This window comes from Podarcis vaucheri (genome assembly GCF_965113315.1).
Source record: "Podarcis vaucheri genome assembly, chromosome: 13".
Classification (NCBI taxonomy): Eukaryota; Metazoa; Chordata; class Lepidosauria; order Squamata; family Lacertidae; genus Podarcis; species Podarcis vaucheri.
This window is the reverse complement of record NC_138751.1, coordinates 16,229,417-16,244,639: the sequence shown is the minus strand read 5'-3', so window position 1 is coordinate 16,244,639 and position 15,223 is coordinate 16,229,417. Positions and strand designations below refer to the sequence as shown.

The 15,223-nt window shown below is 46.9% G+C and overlaps 1 protein-coding gene across 1 annotated transcript; it reads right to left on the bottom strand.

The window, feature by feature from the left end:
- Window positions 1-1,209: 1,209 nt before the first annotated feature.
- On the bottom strand, window positions 1,210-14,688 carry PRSS8 (serine protease 8). The gene is made up of 6 exons (XM_082195900.1): window positions 14,338-14,688; window positions 8,058-8,111; window positions 7,060-7,228; window positions 5,449-5,723; window positions 4,539-4,705; window positions 1,210-3,336 (listed from the first exon to the last, which is right to left on the bottom strand). The coding sequence occupies exons 1-6, from the start codon at window positions 14,381-14,383 to the stop codon at window positions 2,947-2,949; spliced, it is 1,101 nt and encodes a 366-aa protein (XP_082052026.1). The 5' UTR covers window positions 14,384-14,688; the 3' UTR covers window positions 1,210-2,946.
- Between the last annotated feature and the right edge of the window lie 535 nt (window positions 14,689-15,223).

Here is a 15,223-nt window from a genome sequence, read left to right as displayed (position 1 = left end):
TGATCGACAAGTCCTAGGCTCTGTGGTTTAACCCACAGCGCCACCCGCGTCCCCTATGTTTCTAGAAAAGAAACACACAAAAACACACCATGAAGTGAGTGACTGCTTTAGAAAGTGAAGCAGGAATTCCTCTGACAGCCTTCCTTGATCTGTAACTCAAAGAGGCAATTCACCTTGATGCAGCTTCTGTTGTAGCATGGTGTAAGCTGTACCAGGTGAAATTCTGAATTTGGTCTAAGTTCTAAACCTGTAGGGTTTGAGGGAGTGATAATTCAACAGCAGCTGGAATGCTTAAAAATACAGCTTCACTTCTTAAAATGCCACTGAACATTTGCAGAATACCTTCTATATGCCAGATTTCTTTCTAGCCAATTTATTTTGTGAACTTGCTTCTTATTCAGCATTACTCACAGGATTTAAACAGGGTAAATTATATCGGGATTACCATTTAGGCTGCAATCCTAAACCCACTTACTTGGTAAGTGCCATTGAACTCAGTAGCATTTACTTATGAGTAGACATGGTTAGGCATGTGTTTTTTGTAGCATAAGCACATTCTAGTCTATATAAAGTAGTGGCACAATAAATGTGTTGTTAATCGTTAGAATCATGTTTTTGTCTTATCATAATTAGTGTAGTGTTATTGCAAAGGAGTGCAGCCTTACCATGATTTAATTCCATGTAAGTGAAAGTACCAACAGCTTACTTTGTGGTGTCTCTATTTTACAGTAATGGCTTAGTGGTGGCTACTAATGCAATCCTACGCATTTTTATTGAGCTGTAAGTGTGTTCTGCGCACCTTGCTGTCATGTTTAGTTAGGTGCTAATTATTATTTTTTACAGTTGCCATTCTTAGGTGTCCACAGTATCTTTGCCAGGTGGATAAGGTGGAAATCAGGCTTTGGCCTTTCCTGTGAACTTGGCTGCCATGCCACTGGCCCAGCTGTAACAGAATGCATGGCTTATGGAGTGCATTCTGTCTGTCACTTAAGTGACTATCTTGCTTTCAGTTCCAGTAGAAAATGGAGCAATTCCCATAAGCCTGTGAACCTGGTCTTATTATGCAGCCACTTCCAAAGGAATTTTCCCCCCACCTCTGTACACAGGTATTTCAAGTGTTGCAAGCAGCCCCTTAACATGCGGAATTTGTCTCTGGATTCAGTCGGCGCTCAGGACAGTGGTGGAAGTTAACACAACTACTACAGTCACTTTAGAATTACTATTTGCTTTATTAAAAACCCTTCATTGTGAGAGCAACATCTGATTCTCATCCTTCCCAAAAAACAAATAGATGCTTACATACTTATTTTAAAAAGATGTGCAAATACAGGTTGTCAGGGAAGACCAATAATATGTCTATGATTCGGCAGCAGCAAACTTACGTAAAGCAGTCCCATTCCATTTCTGCCTCACATGCAAGTCATGCTGCATCATAAATAAATCTTCAAGCTAAGGCAGGACATTTCATTTAGCAGTAATGCAGTAATGTTGCCCTGATTATGTTTCCCGCAACTTTTTATCACGCGCGCACACACACACACACATATATATACACACATACATACATACATACATACATAGACATGCACACACTCCACCAATGGAGAGATTCATTGATCACGCACAGAAACATAAGTGAGATTACCATTCAAAGAATCCAAGCCAGTCAAGGGAAGTTGCAGTTCGGTCAGCACACAAAGATGACCAAGTCCTCAGCCAGGGGTCAAAATGTGGCAGCTAATTAAGAAACATGGTTCGGTGCCGTCACTCCATCTTTTCAGTCTGAGCTTCAAGGAGGCATCAGGAAAACATGTCGTCTTAGTTGCTCCCAAACACACTTGTCAAGGGCCACAAGAATCCAGGAAGCAAAAAGCAGATTAGCTGCCATGAAGCCACCTGGAGCGTCACCCTAGATCCCCTAGAGACAGATGCTGCTTCCACAGACACATTGCTGAGTGTCACTTCTTTAACACTGGTCTTGATCCAATCACGGTGGACTACTGAGGCTTTAACACAAAGGCAGTGTCGGTCGGGCTCCCTAGATGACACTCCACACTACCTCCAGCCAGTAGGCACCATAGAAGGGGGTGTTTGAGGGTGTAGTTTATACCCAACTCCATGAGGTATCGGAATCAGTGGGATATCGGACAATGGTTTGAACTGGACCCTAAAAAACAGGTGTAGGGTTCAGCTAACTGATTTGGCTTAGAGGGAGCCAACTCACATTCTAGGATGAGACCAGGCAGCAAAACCACTGGTGTGCCAGTAGAATCTGTGTGGAGCTTCTCAGGACTGAAGCTGCAATGGTTAGCAGGAGCAAAGACCCCAAAAAGAACCACGAAGGCACCCTGTTACAGACTGGAAAGGGTGGAGGGAAGCTGAGGGGCGATAACCAGAAGGCAGATCGAGATAAATGGATTTGGGTGAAGAATACATTGGTAACAATGGTGAAATCCAGGATTAGTGAGAACCAAGACCCAGAGAGCAGATCAGGACCTGGCATGATGAGGAGACAAAGACAACTTAATGTGAGTCTGCCCTCAACAAAGAGGCAAGGAGGCGGTTGCCATTCATGGCTTCTGTAATTGTGCTGAGGCAGGGCAAGTTCTCCAGCAGCAGGCCCAGGGGATTGTCATAAATTAACATGTCAAAGGGAACAAAAGGGAAGGAGGAAACAGCAAGTTGGAATGTAAGGTATATATACTAAGCAGACCTCGAGTGCACATTGGACTGAACCTTCATGGCTTGGCAGAACCCTCTGCTCCAGAACAAGGCTGCTGTTTTGTAATTGTACCAAGAGCATCACATGCTTCCAGAGAGCAAAGCGAAAAAACCTGAGGCATGGCAGAATGTGAAATAGTGGGACCACCCACTTGAGCACGGAGTAGGAAGGGACTGCTCTCCCCCCGCTACACAATCAGTCATTTGGCCCACTTGAGGGACGATTCATAAGAAATAGTGGAAGGTCTGAAGGAAGAGGACAAGAAGAGGCAGGCTGGACATGCAGGCCCAGGACGCAGCGCTGCCCGAGGCAGGGTTTGTCGGCTTGATGGGGCGGGACCAGCCTGGCTGAGGCTGGATGTCATCGTAAGGCCCAGGCCGGCTAGTGTCAGGAGTGTCAGAGCACATGCCCTCCTCCGAGATGGGCTGCACGTCGGAGGTCACTTGGCTGAGCTGCACCTCTGGAACATTTGCCTGAATCCAGTCGGCATAGGTTGAGATGCGGCTGTAGATACCAGGCCTGTTGGGGGCTCCACATTCGTCCCCCCAACTCACCACTCCGGCCAGCAGCCAAGCATTGCCAATACGACAGGAAAGGGGTCCTCCAGAGTCACCCTAGGGGGAGAAATGGTTATTAGATTGGGGATAAATAATAATAATAATTTATATGCCACCCATCTGGCTGCATTGCCCCAGCCACTCTGGCTTCCAACTAATTATTAAACCACTGTAAAACAGAACACATTTAAAACTTCCTTATACAGGGCTGCCTTCAGATGTCTTTTAAAAGTCATATAGTTGTTTATTTCCTTGACATCTGACGGGAGGGCGTTCCACAGTGCAGGTGCAACTACCGAGAAGGCCCTCTGTTTCCCTGTAACCTCACTTCTCTCAGTGAGGGAAACGCCAGAAGGCTGACTGTGAGCAGCTGGACTTGAGAGTACTCTTCCACAGGCAGCTATCTGGAAGGATCCAAGTGAGTTAAGGGGGTCGGCATTACCCAAAGTATACCCCCAAGAACTATTCAACGTGGTCCCCACCTACATTGCAACCCTAGCCCATCAGCCAGTCGTAGCCTGCCAGGGCTTCCAGCTAAGCCCACAAGGCAGTTTTTCCAGAACCACCCTGGAATCAGGTGTCAATCAGGTGACATCAGCTGACAGGCGAGAGTTTGGTCCTGCTTAGCTCAGTTGGGTGAGCAAGCTTCCTGTCAGGAACTCATTGGCAGAGTTGATCCCTGCAGAAATCAGGAAGGGCAAGGAGTTCAATCCTGCTTTATAACGATCTCCTCCCCTACCCAGCTAGCCAACTTCGATAAAATCTCAGGTGACTGACAGGTGGGTGGGTGATTTTGCTCGCCTAGCAAATTTGGCCAGCCAAAGCAGTCAGGGAGGGAGAAAAAAGCTCTGGCTCACTGGGCCAAAAAAGGACTCTATACCCTGTTCTACATGGAATAAAGATGGCGCAGTGCAGGACTGGCAAGAATTTTCCCCAGCCCAGCCTGTCAAATGATCACTTATAGTGAATTGCCTGAGAAGGGCTACAAAGTGCCCCATAACCAAGGGGGGAAAGGGGGCATAGTGCATGTTTATACAAGAAAAGAGGGTTCTAATCCATGAGTTGCTACAGCACTTTCTTTCCAGACATCTATGCAATGTATAAACAGGTGCTGGCTGAAGCTAAACATCAAAAGGCCATCAGCCTTGGCCTTTTGTACAGTGCCAAATCTGGGTCTCACCGCCTCATTCTAAAATGCCACCCCCTTTCCTCAACAAACGGGCATCCCCAGCCTCCCCTCTCCTCCTGCCTGATCTCACCTGGCATGCATCCTTCATCCCCTCAGCAAAGCCAGCACAGATCATGTCATCGTGGACGGTGAGGGGATCCGTAGGATCAGGGTTTCGCCTGTACAGGCACTTGCAAGTGTCTAGCCCAATAATTGGCACTTCAAGCTGCTGCAGCGTCTTGGGTGTGGGGAGGCTTGCTAAAGGAAGAAACGAAACTCAGAGTCAGTGCCCAGATGTGGAGAAAGGCTGTCCTGCAGTGGGGACTGGTAGGGCAGGAGGCCAACAGTAGGTGCAGCCAGCACCAAAGGCGACTCAATCTAATTTTGTCCCTATCTTCCTCTCGGCCAAGTTCTACGAGGAGCAACACCGAGTCCAAGGAGGAGGAGGAGGAAGCTGGCAGCTGGTGCCACTCCTGGGCTGACTGGAAGCAAGGCTGCAGAGCAAGTGGGGGCAGGCTAAGGGCAGGCTGAGGTTGGTGGGGCAGCTCCCCATTCACTCTAATGGACCAGCTTCTTTTTGTGTCCCGGGTGGCTAGGTGTTTGCCTTTGTGTTGGGAGTGCAGGTGGATAAGTGCCTCATCATTCTGGAAGCCAGGCTCCCTAATCTGCAGCTACGGACTCCTTTCCTACAGCTGAGGCTGTGTCTGCATCAAGATACGGACAATAAACAAAGGCACTCATGCCATATGCAGAGGAAACCACTTCATTGTCTCTTCACGTGCCCCAGGCCTAAGCCTCCATGCTGAGATATGAAGGCCTTTTTGGGTGGAGGGGATGGAGGAGAGAGATGGGGACTGAGCCCTGACTGCACAAGGGAAACATGGCATTACAGAGGATTAGCTGTGCCCCTCCCATTCCAGATGTGGTCGCATCATAGTGCCAGAACAAGTTCCGCCACTCTAAGGACCATGACTCCAATAGGAAAACAATTTCTTCCTTACTGGAGACAAGCACGTTCCCCCAGCCGGTGACGGTGCATTTCATGCCGGCCGGGAAGACGACAGAAGAGGCGGGCAGGCATATGGGCCGGATTGTTCGGCTGTAGTTCACTGCCTTCTTGAGCTTCACCAGGGCAATGTCCCCTTTAGAGCCTTCTTCTTCCACGTAGTCAGGGTGCTTAATCACTTGCTCCACCTGCATAACTTGCAGGTCGTTTGGGGGGTCATTCAGCCGATGGACCCCCAGGATGACATCGTAGTCTTCAATTTCAGCCTTCCTGCAAAAAGGAGAGGAAGCAATATGCTCGTATTAAAATGCATTTCTAAGATGCAAAAGGAGGTCGTTGCTAAGGGTCTAAGAGTACCTGTGCTAGGGGTTCACATATCCAATGGTAGCCAGACTGAAGTCTTTAGCACATGGGGAGGGAGAGAAAGCAACAGTCTTCCATTTAATTCTGCCCCAGAAACGAGTATTTAGAGGTGAACTTTTCTTAACGTGGAGATTCCATTTAACCTGCACGGAGGGCAGTCATGGATTGACCTTGTTTATGACATTTGTATTCTGCCCCATAAAGTTATCTGGGAAGCTTATGATAAACAAGAAATCCATTTTGATACAAATAAGCCATGAAACCATAAATTCAAAAAGATAAATATGTGAAAAACAAAATTCATCACACACAGCCCAAATTAAGGCAATATATTTTTTAAAAAAATATTGAAAGACCCAGATTGCAAGAGTTATTTAGAAAATATTCTGAAACTAAAAATACCACAAATATAGCACCAAGCAAGCTTTACTAGGAAGCCTGCTCCATTGGACAGGGGGCCACTACTGAAAAGGCCCTCTCCCTGGTACAGGTCCATTCTACATGAATGTGTCTCCCCATTTTTCAGACGCGATCTAGGAAGGACTGTCCAAGTCAGAGGTACAGAACCATAAGAAGGGAAAGCAGAGACCTTGAAGTTGTTCATTAACAAGTTAGCACTAGGCAGACACACAAGGATATACTGTACTCTATAGGTAATGATTAAAATCTAACATAGCATAGTTCCTATGAGACTAAGCGGTGAGTTGGGCAGTGGGAAGGATCGGGTCTCCAGTGCAAATCTTGCCTCTGCCATAGGTGATGTTGGAAAAACCATTCTCTCTCAACCCTCACTATCTGATATATATATATATATAATAGCACGAGCCCACCTTTCAGGGTCTTTTCAAATTTCACATACCGGGACGTCATCTTCTGGCAGTGCTTTGAACACTGCCCAGAAGCACCATGCAAATGCTAAAGCCAACATTTTTAGCATCCTCATCAGTAAACCAAGCTCTCGAATTATGAGAAGGCTGCAGAATAGTGTCTGCATGCCTCACCAGCTTTCTATTATTTAAACCAGGCATAGGCAAACTCGGCCCTCCAGATGTTTTGGGACTACAATTCCCATCATTCCTGACCACTGGTCCTGTTGATTAGGGATGATGGGAGTTGTGTCCCATAACATCTGCAGGGCCGAGTTTGCCTATGCCTGATTTAAACTTCCTATCCAAAAGGCATTGCCTGCTCTCTTCCCCAACACCCACAACAGCATCTTATTCCACGGATGCCTTGCACTTACGCAGGGAAGCAATGTGCCGCTGTGACTAGCCACTGGGGGGCAATGAGAGACGCTCCGCAGAGGTGACGGCCGCCGCTGCTGCTGGTCAGGGATACCTGCCAGGGCCACTGCCCATGCTCGGCGTTCATGCCACCCATGATTCGCCCCATAGCGGGCACTCCACAGAATCCTGCAGACATAAAGACATTTTGCAGAGTGAAAAGACGTTCCAGAAATCACCCACATCACATGTTCTTTTGTACACGACGATCAGACAACATGATGGGCTTGTGTACCCACGGCTCTGCATCCTATTATGTTTCTCCTTCTGTGTGGGGAAGGGCCATGGCTCACTGGAAGGGCATCTATCTGTCTTGCATGTGGAAGTTCCCAAGTTCAATCCCCGGTGTCTCCAGGTAGGGCCTGGGAAAGCTTTTGCCCAAAATCCCAGGCAGCCATCAAGACTCAGTGTAAACAATACTGAGCTAAACTGACCAAAGGTATGATTTGGTATAAGGCAGCTTCCTATGTTATTCGTTCATATAATTTATATACTGCTTGGCTGTAAGAAGAACCCTGAAAGTGGTTCCTATATGCTTCCGGTGTTCCCACCATTCAATAAGAGGTAGACAAGGCATTCTGAAATCTCTCAAAACTGTATTTTTAAATATGGAAACCTATATTTGGAGACCTTATATGGCTGCAGAGATGTGACTGAATGTGTATGCACAATGCCTACTGAAATCTCAGAGGCCACGGAGCTGACTGAAGAAGATTCCTACTGTGTTGAAGGCAGGGTTTTAAGTGTAAAAAAGTTGCTTTCTAGACTCTAGGAAGTGAATTTGGAACCTAAATAATAATTGGTATGAGCAGAGGAGGATTAAATTAATATATAAGAAAACAGGGAAGGTAATCAATGTATGTCCATTGTTGACATACTTAGTGGTGTGCAGTGTTGTTCTTTTTAAAAAAATAAAATAAAAATTCACACCCATTCATGCAAAATTCAAATATCTTACCTGGTTGGGTACTGTTGGCTCCAATGGCAGCAGAGTGGGAGTATGAGAAGAATACTGTGAAATTAAAAAAGAAGTAGAGTTATAAAGACAAGTTGCAACATTTTGATTACAATAAAACAAACAGCACTTAAATATTTTCACATTTAAACACAAAACAAAAAACAAATTACTTGAAAACTCATTCCAGCTATGACCTAGTTTGCACTTCAACACTAAGACGATCCTTAGCCTTAATGCAATGAACAAACATGCCGCTTCCTGGAAAAGGATCATAGCTGCTGTGCTCCTTCTCTGCACCTCTTGTTGCTGTGTTGCTCTGAGCCAAACCATGGTTTGGCTTCTCATGTCCAAACCCAGGCTCATGGTCTCTCTTGCTCCAGCAAAGGGTGAGCTATAACCAAGGTTTGTTCTAGGGTTTACAGCTTATGGGTTTGGACATGCTAAACTAAAGTTTAATTCAAAGAAGTGCAACAGCGGAACCACCAGAGGAGGAGGAGAGAAGCTGCTGTCATCCCCTCTCCAGGAGCCTGCATGTTGGCTTATTTGCCTTAAGCCATGGTTTAGCTTAGCACTACATATGAACCAACATTTGCCTGATCAAGATCCCACTTTTATGTTTCTGTTTCCGAGTACTGCAACGTCTTTAAGAGTCACCAGGCCTCACTCTGTCTCAAGTAATCAAACACAAGAATTCTGTCCTCCACATTGATCTGTTACAATTCACTAAAACCCTTCCCCATGCTAGAGTTGCTGGAATATTTCTTAGAATTTTGGAGAAATCTAGCGGAGTGCTTGTTCCAATTGTATTATTTCAGGCTCCAGAGTGAATGAGTGAGAGACAGATTGCTCCCTCAAGGAGAAAGAAAAATTCTGCACACAGGACAAGGCTATGTACAACCCTTCTTTTAACATGCTATTGTTTCAGTGAAATCGCATTCTGACTTGAAACCGGCATGGCAGCCAAAAGTCGTGCAGCCTAAGAAGAGCTCTACCAAAATACCACTTGATTCTGCCAATCGTATAGACTGGCGCTTCAATCCCAGGTCAGAAAGGTCAGATAGTAAGGCAGGTGTGTGCAAATGAGCAGCAGCCAGAAATCACACAGGAATAACCTTCCCTCGCTGCTGCACCTACAGAATGTTTCCTCTGTTGCAATAGGCACAGCTTGCCACCCGGGGGAAAGAAAAAGAGGTGGCTGCAGAAGTCATAGTTTCTGAGCACATCAGGCCCCATGCATGTTTCATTTTGGAAATTACACACCAGGGGACGTTGTCATGCTGACGAAGAGAGAAAGGTGATTTCTCCCAGGCCTTTCTGACGTTTCCTCCCTAGGCTGTACTTTCTACAACCTATGAGAAGGAAGCCAGGGTGTGCCTCTCTGCTCCTGCTGCCCCAGTTTCTCTTGCCACAGCTGTGGCTTCCCAAGGATTTGTTTCCCGCCCTGCTTGTCAGCCTAGATTGGCTTTCTAAAATCCTGCAGTGCCAATGATTCCTGGGAGATGAGTCTGAGCGGACTTGGCAGAGCATCCAGCCAGAGAGTCACTGGGGACACGGAGAGGGAGACGAGGGGAACCTGAATAGGCAAATGAGAATAAAGAAGTTCATATTTAGCCCCTCTACAAGGCTCGAGTTGTCAAGGCTTGTGTTTCCACACATTTTTGTTTTTCTAATGTCAGGCACTTTGTGCTTATGAAAAAATATATATTATGGACAGCATTGGCCATTTCATTTCCTGACTTTTTTGTTAACGCAAAATTGGGTGTCTGAGCAAACTCCCACTGCTGATCCTGGAGGCAATATATATATATATATATATCTTGGCTAGTAGCCATTGACAGTCTTATCCGTTTGTCTATTCCCCTCTTGTCTCCATCGAAGTTGGTGACCACCTTATGGCATTCCAAGGAAGGTCTTCCTTTTGGCTTCTAAGGAAGCATTGCAAACTTTCAACCAACTGAATCTCTGCCTTTTACAACAGGTCAGTATGCAGACAGGAATGGGAAATTAGTATTTCTATGCTGTCCAAAACTTCCTCTGCCCGTTTCTGCACCCTGAGCTGCAGTTAAGAGTAAGGATGGGGAACCCAGGCCCTACAGATGTTGTTGGTACTCCCATCAGTCCCAGCCAACATAGCTAATGGTCATGGCCCTCCAGATGTTGGTGGCCTATAGGTTCCCTATCCCTATCTTAAAGACACAAGAGCAGGCCAGGTGGTTTCTTTCTGGTTCTCTGGATGATCAAACACTGGGCAAGCAGCTATCTAAGACGCACCTCAGAGCAATATGGTTTTGTCACAACTAATCTGAAAACTGAAATGGCTCTTTGAGGAATAAAAAGCATATTAGCCATTAAACCCCAGTGGCCTGTTTGTTGACCTCCTCTTTCATATTTAAAATATGACTTGGTGCCAAAGTTTACATGCTGTTGCCACAGCAGGTCCCTTGAGGTCCTATGAAGTCTGCATCATAAGTTTCCAACTTAGAAGGGGTCAACGCTCTAGGGGCTGCTGGTTCTAATCTGGAAAGGGCATCTTCTGGTCAAGTTGGTAAGAGTTTTGCGCAATTTACTTGTTTTTGTACCACAAAGGGGCTTACAGAATTAAAACAACAATTGAAATAGGAAGTATGCAGAATTATCAGAAGCACAAATCAATCGGAAGGAGCAGCAGATAAAGCAACATCCAAAGCAACATTAAACAAATACAAGTGTGGTATAAAAGGCAGGCTGAAACAAAGCAAGTCTTCAATAAACCCTAAAAGAAAAAGGTCCAGCAAAAATTCACAGGGAGAGAGTTTTGCAGCACCACTATTGAAAAGGCCCCGTCATGGGAACTCTGATACAAGTAGACAAAGAATGCCTAAGCCACATTTGATGCCCACAGCATTTTTCTCTCTCCTTAACAGACATTTGCGGTTGGCCTCATCTTGTATCTTCTAGCTACGTAATGTTGAACACGAGAATCAGCAGGTTTTGAACTGGGCTCTCAAGCATGAAAATCCTCCTGCAAGAGGCCCAGTTGTGTTCTGTTAGTACTTTTGAGCCACCAACTCTGACCTCCCGTGACAGTGCTTTTAAGTGAAAACAGATAGCAACCCTCTAGGGGGCGCTACATTCAGCATGCACCTAGTCTCCATTGGCCCTCAAAATATCCTGGGTTTGGCCCAGATTTTGGTGGACTTACTCAGCTGAACTATCAAAACAACAACAACAACAGAGACCTCCACCCACAAACCAACACCAAGAAAGGCCCCACAAAACAAGCTGATTCCAGGCATCCTGGCCAGTCCTCATACACACACTGCAGCTATTTTGGCTCTGCCATCAAGAGGTTGCGGTGAGATGAGCAAGTAGGACATTTAAAAATAGAGGCAGGCCCAACTGGTTGGGTAACCTACCAATGACGTCCAAGCCTGCCCCACCCTCAGAGACAAAATGTCACAGAAAGAAACCAGCCTGAACTATCCCTGCCCTCTTGCTCTACCCCACCTCCTGGGGCTCAGCCAGGTCAGCCAGGGCACACCTGCAGGACAGCAGGCAGTTGAAGGTGCCCTTCTCAATTCATCCCCGGGGGGCAAATTTGTGCCATTCAGTAGAGTTCCCATCAATACACTTTCCCACATGTCACATTTTGACCTGGAAAGTTCCAGTTTGCCTTATTCTCTTTCTAGAGAACACCTTTCACAGCTACGTGACGGACAGAATTTCAACAGGCGAAGCTTTACGGGAAATGGAGTTGCAGTAACAAAGAAAGAAACCCCACAGTAAAAATTTCTGTCTCCCTTTTAGGAACGTGGAGGATGTTTACAGGCAATGCCGTGAGGGATGTGTTAGCAGAGATTTGCTGAAGAACAAAAAAAGCTTAAGGGGAAAACCTGAAGAGAGGGCAATCCCCCCCAAACAGCTCAGTGAAAACCAAATGAGCTCATTGGCAACAGACCAAGCATCTGTTGAGAGGGGAACAGGGAACCTAGGGCAAGGGAATGGGGCATCCTAGGAAAAAGACATGACTGACTAGTATCCTGAACAGCAGCATTACAGCAATTTATTGCAGGTTCTACAATAAACTTGAACTAACATGATTCTGTCCTGCATGCTTTGCAAGTTTCACTGTGAATACTGAAGCAAGTTTCTAAGAAAAGAGGTGCCAGGAGGAGGTGATACCACTCTACAGTCCCAGGGATAGAGCCTGGCCATAATTCTGGTAAGAAAGAAGTACTTTGCACATGCTCAGAGGTGGCCTTATCATGTTCTAGGGAATGGAGCATTGCTGCTGAATTCAAGTGTCAGAATTCCACCTTAATAAGTTTTGGTCAAATAAGAAATTCCAGACGAGAGATCCTGACTCTTGTGACTCTGTTTCCAAATGTAAGAAAGGAACTCTTGCCAGAGGCTGAGGTCAGCACTGGACCCACACCCCAATGAACAATTTGCACAGATCATATTCTCTCCCTCTCTTACACACACACATATACCCTGAACTCCACTGTTCTCAACTGCTTGGCTTCCAGCCACTTTTCCCAAGGGTGTCAGGTTACAAAGAGTTTCGGGGTTGTTGGAAGATAGATAACGGAAGTTTCACAAGTGGGTTGCGCTGTTTGAAAAAGAGTGTTGAAGGAGCAGCAACAAAAAGGCTTTATGCCCTTTGGCTCCTAGGCCAGATTTGTCCACCAGCTCACTAGACCCCACTGTGTTCCCAAGCCTCTGAGAAAGGACTCAGCCCTAAAGTCTTATTCTTTGACAAAGGAACAACTAACACCAGCTCTCACTTATCTTGGAGAAGACAATAGGGTGTTTCAGATTAGAGTGTATGCCTTCCATTGAGCACCATCTGTAGATAACTCTTTTCTATATCGAGTTGCAACCTTTTCCTCCCCGGCAGAACTCCTGTGCTTTTAACATTTGCATGGCAGGAAGAAATTCAGCAGGTGCAGTCCTTTCCAGTATGAAGTCGCAGCACGAATTATGAACAATTCACTTATGCAGTTTCTCCTGTTTTCCATTAAAGTCACAGGAACTCCAACAGAAGAAGGAGAAAAAACCCACCATGGCAAAGTTCCCTCCCTCCTCCTTTACTTGGGACAAGTTCCAAGGAAGAAACTTCTCTTCTTCCCCTTCCCTTTCTGTGTGTGTTTTCCCAAGACTGAAAGGACCTTTGTCCTCTAGGAATGTGGCACCTATTCTACCCCCAACTATGCATACACTGCTTTCAAGAAGGAAGGAGGGAAAGGCTGGGATGTGTTTGTTTCAATTCTGCACTTTAAAAAGCCATCAGACCACCAGTCACTGTGCGCGCATGCACACACACACACAAACACACCCCTACCTCCCCTCCACACATAAACAGAACCTGCTCCCCAACCACCAACTTAAACGTGCCACGCTGGCTTGTCATATGTTCCATTATTTTCGAGGATTCCTTTTAACAGTTGTCATGGTTTCCCTCCTTACAATTTAACAGTGCAATAAAACTCATCTAGGGGACATAATGGATCATCATGCGTGCTGATAAATTTTGGGGCGTGTTTGTTTTTTTTAACAATATGGCACTGCTCTGGAGTTCAGTTTTAAGCTCTACATATGTCACGCAGTGATGAATTTATTAAAAATGGTGCGAAGCCACAAGCCCTGACAAGAATGCCGTTGAGCATGTCCAGAATACCTTTTTTTTTGTATACAACAGCTACACTCAGCCTCTTCAGATCCTAGGTACGAGGTGGCCAATGCTAAAACAACAGAGCTTCCAAACCAGTACGGGTCCCTACACCTTCCTTTTGAGACTGGCATATATAGCCACGGGTTACTATTGAGGAAGAATGAATCACTCCACAGATACCATGACAAAACGCCATGTTATCCTACCGCCACCCCAATACATAACACAGGATGGCTCAGCTTGGGGGTTGCCTCAATGTCCTCTGACCAAGTCACACAGGCTAAGGCTATTGCTCCAAGCAAGCAGGTGGCGGGGAGTCTCAAAAGCCACCTCAGTGAGGACTTGAAACTTGGCCCCCATTGCATCGCACCTTCGCCAGGCACACTTCCAGACAGCCCAACAGTTGGAAAAGGCCAGTTTGCAGCTCTTCCCCCTCGTGCTTGCCAAACCGGCCACGGCTCTGAAAATGGGAGTGCAAGAGATGGGAAACGACCGGCAGGCGAAAGGGCTGGGCGCGGGTGGCGGGAACGCAGCGCCCAACCCGCACCCCGGTGCTGGGAAAGGAGGAGGGAGGGAGGCAGGCTAAATCTCCGGAGAGAGAGGCGCTTCTTTTTGCCCGGTACTCACCAGAGACGAAGAGCAGGAGGCCCAGGCCTCCCAGCAAACTCCCCATTTCCTTTGGTCCCCGGTGCGTCGCTGAGACCCGCAGCTGAAGTCAGGCGCGCGTGTGTGTGCGCAAGGGAGCCAGAGCGCGCCAGGTGAGCTCCTTCAGGTAGTCCTGCCGGCAGGTGGAATGAAGGAGGGAGGCTGCGCTCGGGACTCTGCCTTCCTCGGCTGATGGACAAGTTACCCAACCTGTTGGTGACGGGACGGGCTCCCAGCCAGAGCCAGTCAGCTGCCTCTCCTGTGGCTCCTTTGCATGTTTTTACCTTGCTCACCTTGCCTGCCCAGGCTCGGCTGCTTCGCCCCGCCTCCTCCTCTGAACTTGGTGACTTTTTCCAGGCCTGCCACGCCCTTGTTGTCTTGGGGGTGGGCAGGGGGACTACAGCTCCCATCATTCCTAGCCAGTGGGGCCAGGGACCAGGGATGGTGGGAATTGTGGTTCAAGGAGGACCTTAGGTCTTCAAGCAAAAACATCTTGGAGGTCCCAGGCCACAGAGAGGTTAGGGTGGCCTCAGCCAGAGCCAGGGCTTTTTCGGCTGTGGCTCCAATCCGGTGGAACGCTCTGTCACAAGAAACTAGGGCCCTGCGGGACTTGACATCTTTCCGCAGGGCCTGCAAGACAGAGCTGTTCCACCAGGCCTTTGGTCAGGGCACAGCCTGGCTCACTCCTCTGGCAATCCTCACAGAACTCTAGCCATTAATCTGATTTTATAATGAAATGATTTTAGAATGTTGTATCATTTTACTGTTGTTAGCTGCTCTGATCCTGGCTTTGGCTGGGGAGGACGGGATATAAATACAATTATTATTATTATTATTATTAGCATACGGGCAACCAAGTACGGGTGTG

Coding starts and splice junctions, on each gene's coding strand:
- PRSS8 (XM_082195900.1), bottom strand. CDS start 14,383: ATGGGGAGTTTGCTGGGAGGCCTGGGCCTCCTGCTCTTCGTCTCTG. Junction 8,112..14,337: donor CCTCCTGCTCTTCGTCTCTG/GTGAGTACCGGG, acceptor TTAATTTCACAG/TATTCTTCTCATACTCCCAC. Junction 5,724..7,059: donor GCGGCACATTGCTTCCCTGC/GTAAGTGCAAGG, acceptor TCCTTTTTGCAG/GAAGGCTGAAATTGAAGACT.